Source organism: Alligator sinensis, unplaced genomic scaffold (genome assembly GCF_000455745.1).
Source record: "Alligator sinensis unplaced genomic scaffold, ASM45574v1 scaffold301_1, whole genome shotgun sequence".
NCBI lineage: Eukaryota > Metazoa > Chordata > Crocodylia > Alligatoridae > Alligator > Alligator sinensis.
In genome coordinates this window covers 2,276,777-2,281,674 of record NW_005842035.1, presented here as the reverse complement: position 1 = coordinate 2,281,674, position 4,898 = coordinate 2,276,777, and the positions used below count along the sequence as shown (strand labels likewise).

The 4,898-nt window shown below is 65.7% G+C and overlaps 1 protein-coding gene across 2 annotated transcripts; it reads left to right on the top strand.

Moving 5' to 3' along the window:
• Positions 1–126: 126 nt before the first annotated feature.
• Positions 127–4,708, top strand: LOC112550102. Of its 2 annotated transcripts, none has more exons than XR_003093766.1 (3): positions 127–194; positions 1,958–2,147; positions 3,040–4,708. XR_003093766.1 is itself a non-coding variant. In XM_025202728.1 (3 exons), exons 1-3 carry the CDS (start codon positions 766–768, stop codon positions 3,713–3,715), a joined length of 933 nt encoding a protein of 310 aa, XP_025058513.1. In that variant the 5' UTR covers positions 683–765; the 3' UTR covers positions 3,716–4,708. The 2 variants fall into 2 exon arrangements, 1 of the variants encoding a protein (XP_025058513.1); XM_025202728.1 differs by lacking the exon at positions 127–194 and adding an exon at positions 683–832.
• The last annotated feature ends 190 nt before the right edge of the window (positions 4,709–4,898 follow it).

Here is a 4,898-nt window from a genome sequence, read left to right as displayed (position 1 = left end):
TCCTGCTACCTGGGGCACAAGGGCCAGTGTACGCAGAAGGGCCCGGGAGCTGCCAGAAATGCCTGGGACCCGGTCCAAAGTCTAGTGCTAATTAATTCTTGACCCCAGTGTAATCTGCCCTCAGACGGAGAACAGCCTAACATAGTCAAATGCGAGCGGCCTGGCTCCCGCCCCCACACGGGGGAGGTTGGCAGGTACCTTATTTTGGGGACTACAAGCGGCATGGGTTTTTCCTCGCCCTTTCATAAAGAATCGCTGCATCGGGTCTGAGTTTCCCCCACTTCCCGGGGGCTCCTGGCAAGGCAGGGTTAGGGTGGGCACTTCCCCGTGGTGGGCACTGGGGTGGGCATGGATGGGGAGCGGGTCCGGGAGGCATGTGGCTCTGTGTCGTCCTCCCCTGGCCCCCCCGGTCTGATTCAGTGCCAGGGTGACCGCGGGGGACATTGTCCAGACTTGCTCTACCCGGCTCTGCCTCTGCAGCCTGCCAGGAGCCAGAGCAACCCGGAAAGTGTGGCGTCACCGGCCACGTAGACGGCAGGCCCCACGGCTGCCTTGGCTTCACAGATGCTGGGGTCCGGCAGGGACCTCCCAGCCCGGGGTTTGCAGCTCCAGACCCCCAGCCCGGTGTGCGTCTGGCCTGTGCTGGGAACCCACCAGCACGTCCCAGACAGTCTTGCTCCCAATCACCCTCCCTTCCACTCCCACGTGGCTGCCTCCTCCTCCCCACCCCAGCAAGGGTCCCCCACTCCTGAGCACCCAAGGGAGATGGCAGCAGGGGGTGATGGAGTGACGGCCCCTCGGGTGAAGCCTGGCAGGAGCTGGAAGGCCCTGGGTGAGTGGCGATGGCTCTGGAGGCTGGCAGGAGCCACGGGGGCATTGCTCCAGGAGGGCTCAGTCCGACAACAGGCTGTGGTTGTTACCCCATTGCCAGCCCAAGCCTAGGGGCCACGAACGTGGCGGCTGGCTGGGGTGGAAGGCGCCTGCTGCTTGGTGCGGGGCTCAGCATGCATGGCTCAGAGGTCTGGGGGAGCAGCGGGGCGGCAGTCTCTCCTCGTCTTTGGGGGCTAATCCAGATGCCCCCCAAAGAACCTGGTGCTTTGAATACCTGGGGGTTGTGGCAGGTGCATGCACTGGGGGTAGCGGGAGGGCTGGGCTGGGGCAGGCGGCCTCTCCTTGGTGTGTCGCGTCCTTAAGAGGACACAGCCCTGCTTATTGAAAGCCGGGCTCCCAGATCTTCCTGCTCTGGGATGGCTATTTTTATCCCGGCCGTTCTTGATCCTTCCTTCAGCCGAACGCTGGGAGCAGATAGCAACCTACAGCTGAGCTCACCCGTCAGCTCGGGGTCGGGGGAGAGGGCTGCTGAGCTTAAACATGGCTGGCACTGGGCTGTGACAGCTGCTGGACCCCCCTGGTGACAGGCAGGGGCTGTGTTGGGGGTCCACCACCCCCAGCACTTTCCATCAAGCCCCAGCTCCAGGAGTCCTGGGATTAGGCAGACTCTCGGCACTCCTGGCGCTCGCAGCCTGTGGTTGGGGACTTGTGCGTGTGCAGGGGGGTCTGGAAAACCCCGCGGGAGGTGGATAAACAGGGCACGAGTGATCCCGGAGTCGAAGAAGGACTTTTGCGCGCGGGGGTCGGGGATGCCGTGGGAGGGAGGGAGGGCGGGAAGGAGTGGGAGAGGGGCCGGGCCGCGTGAGTCAGCGAGGCCGGCGGGGAGGGAAGGTGAGCTGTTGTGTTTCGTTTCTAGCGTTACCGTTTCCACAGCTCCCCTGCCCGACCCGCTCCCCCCGGGAAGGCGAGGCGGGTGTCCCGGAGGCGGGGGCGCAGGGGCCAGGCCGTGCAGGGGGCGGGGGGGGGGCGAGCTTCCCCGCTGCGGACTCCACAACAACAACTAAAAATATAACCAGCCATTGTAGTCAGCAACAAAACAGCTGGGATCGTGCCGGCTTATTTTTAGCTCTATCTCATCTGAGATCTGCCAGGAGGCCCTGCTGGGAAACGCTTGTCTCCCGGGCCGCCCGCGGCCCAGAGCCCGGCAGAGCCACCCGGGAGCTGGACCACTGCAAGGGACCGGCCTGCTCCGCCCCGCCGCTTCGGCAACCCCAGCCGGGGCTTAGACTCAAACCTGACGCTTCTCGCTGCAGTAGGTGAGGACTGGCAAGGGAAGCAAAGACTGTATGTCTCCATCCCCAGCTTTGCTGCTAAGCACGGGTGTTAGCCAGCCTCAGTTTCCCCACCTGTAGCATGGGGATAGCGACCCGCCCCCTTCCTCCCGTGGTGAGGGGAGACAGCTCACTCATCCACCGTCCTGGCAGAGCGCTACAGGAACGGGGCTGCTTTCATGTGGCCTGCGGAGCGTGCCAGGACTCCCATGCGTGCCTCACAGAGGGGCCACCACGTGGCTCTATCGCCACGTGATGCCAGGTGCCTGTGGGGCTGTGCGCTGCCCTGGCAAGGGGAGATGGCTTGGTGTGGCTTTCTGCGGCCCAGCCTCAGGTGCGGGCCAGCGCTGCCAGGTCCTGCCCCATCTGCAGCCATGTGCCAGCAGCACCATTTGAGGCCGCCGCGTGCCCCGGGAAGCTCTGCGGGCAGGTGGCTGTCTCCTGTTAGCCCCGGTGACTGCAGGCCATTGCCACCGGGAAGCCAGGTGAGACAAGTTGGCTCAGTCTTAGCATCCAGCGGGAAAGGGTGTCAGAGGCCCTGTTTCTGGCAGCCTGGGCAGACTCAGGGCGCAGGCAGTAGCATCCCGGGGACGGTGCCAGGCTGCTGGCAAAGGGAGCCGGTCGCTCATCCCGGTGCTCGCTCGTGCTCTCCGTGCAGCTTGGCCAGCCCGCTCCCCACGCCGGGCGCAGGCGGCTGGAGGAGATGCACCTCGGCATGGCACCTAGCAGCCCGGCCGGCCCACCGTCCTCCGTGGTTTGGGGCTGGAAACGCTGACTCACACGAGCTGAAGGGGAACATTGTGTGCTGGGGGAAAGCATGACACTCGCCTCACGTCCTGTGGCCTTTCTCCTCCTCCGTCCCCTCCCCTGCCTCCAGACTGGTCTTCCGTCACAGTCCGGCCCCTTTGATCTCCGGGAGGCAGGATGCAGGCTCAAATCCTGGACCTCTGCACTCGCCGGACCCGCGTCTTCCTCGGCTAGTCAAAGGAGACATCCAGAGGCATCGCAGCGCCCAGGGGCTGCAGCCTGGATCTGCGGATCGATGGACCACGCTGCTAATTCCAGCGCCGGGCACGGGGCACCCAGCCGTCGCTTCCACCCGTTGCTCTGCCTGCATGAAACGAGTGCGCTGGGGCTCAGCTCAGCCCCCGGGGGATGCGAGGTCTGCTGCTCAGCCCTGCAGAAGCCTTCCTCAGTTTCGGCCCACGCCAAAAGGCCCATTTTTGGCCGGCAAGGGGAAATGGCAGCACTCTCTCCTCATCCTCCAGCCCTGCCAGAGAGGCTCGGCCCTGCCGCAGCCAGCGTCGCGATGCATCACACCCCTGCCCCCGGGTCCCAGCCCATTCGGCCAGCCTGGCCATCTGCGCTGCTGGAGGGGGGCAAGACCCCTGCCCAAGGAGCCAGGCCCGGCTGCAGTTGCGCAGCGTGGTGCGGCGATTAGCAGCCCAGTAAAACACGGCAGGGGAGAGACAAGTCAGGGAACTGGGTGCTGGTGGGGGGCCCGTTGCCCTGAGCAGGGAGCTGGGAGACTCCCAGCACCCCAAATCCCATGATGAGACCCGTCGGGCCTGCTAGAGACGAGGAGCTGGGGGGGGGCTCGACGCTCCTGTGACTGGCGTGGCGCGGGGCAGGGCCTGTTGGCACCGTGCCTCCACAAGGCAAGCAGGCTGGGCCGGGCGGGCACCACGTGAGCGTCTCTCGTGGGAGGGAGCTAGCGAGGGAGGCAGGCACGCTGGGGCCAGGGCAGGGACCTCTGGGAAGGACAGCCTTGCCTGAGAAATGGAGGGACTCGTGCGCTGAGCTAAGGCTGGGAGCTTGCAAGCCTTAGCTTGCTCGCCCCTCATACGTATCCTCGCAGCAGGGGGAGCTACTGGGAGCCTAAGTGAGGTGCCCAAGGCCACATGAAGAGGGCAGTGGCAGAGCACAGCACTGACCCAAGTCTCCACATGCCCAGCTGGTGCTCCAGGCACTGAGCAACCTTTCCCTCCAGCTGCTGAGGGGTCTCAGCGTGTCCCCCCCCTCACCCCAGCAGACAGCTGACCCAAGTCTGGCCGTCTCCATGCCTCTCCCTTTAGCCCCCTGGCAGCAGGGTGGGCCTTTGGCCCCGGCGACCTGCTGGCCAGCGGTGCAGGCCGGGGCGTCGTTACCCGGCCCCCTGAGCCGCGCATGCCACATCCCCATGCCAAACCCGTGCCAGAGGGCGGCAGGCAGGCCGTGCGATCCTTGCTGGGTGGATGGGTGGCCGCGCCTGGGGGCAGAGCGTGGGGGCAAGGGACCCTGCCCCAGCAGGCGTGCGGTGTACTTTGTGGATCCCCTACCCCCTTTCTCCACCTCACCCCCCAAGCTGGCACGGGGCAGGTGCTCCACAGCCCGGGCTGGGGCGGGACGAGGTGAACACCACCCTCTTGCCACCCTCTCTTGCTGGCAGCGGGGTGTGTGTGGGTGTGTGTCGGGGGGGGGCTCCTGCCACTCTTAGCCCAGGCACAAGGCAAGGTAGATTTGCACCTTATGGACAAACTGAATCAGAGACACGTGGCATGGGGAAGTGGGGGGCCTCTCTTACCCCCCAGCCAGCAGCACCCAGGGGGGTAAGGGGCTCCCAAGGGAGGGGGCCTGGGCTGGCAGAGAGATGCTGGGGAGAAGGGGACACCGAGTCAGGGAGGAGGAGGAGACACAGAGAGAGAAGGGGAGAGAGCGCAGGACCAGCGCTGGGAGCTGGCAGCAGGGGGGCGAGCC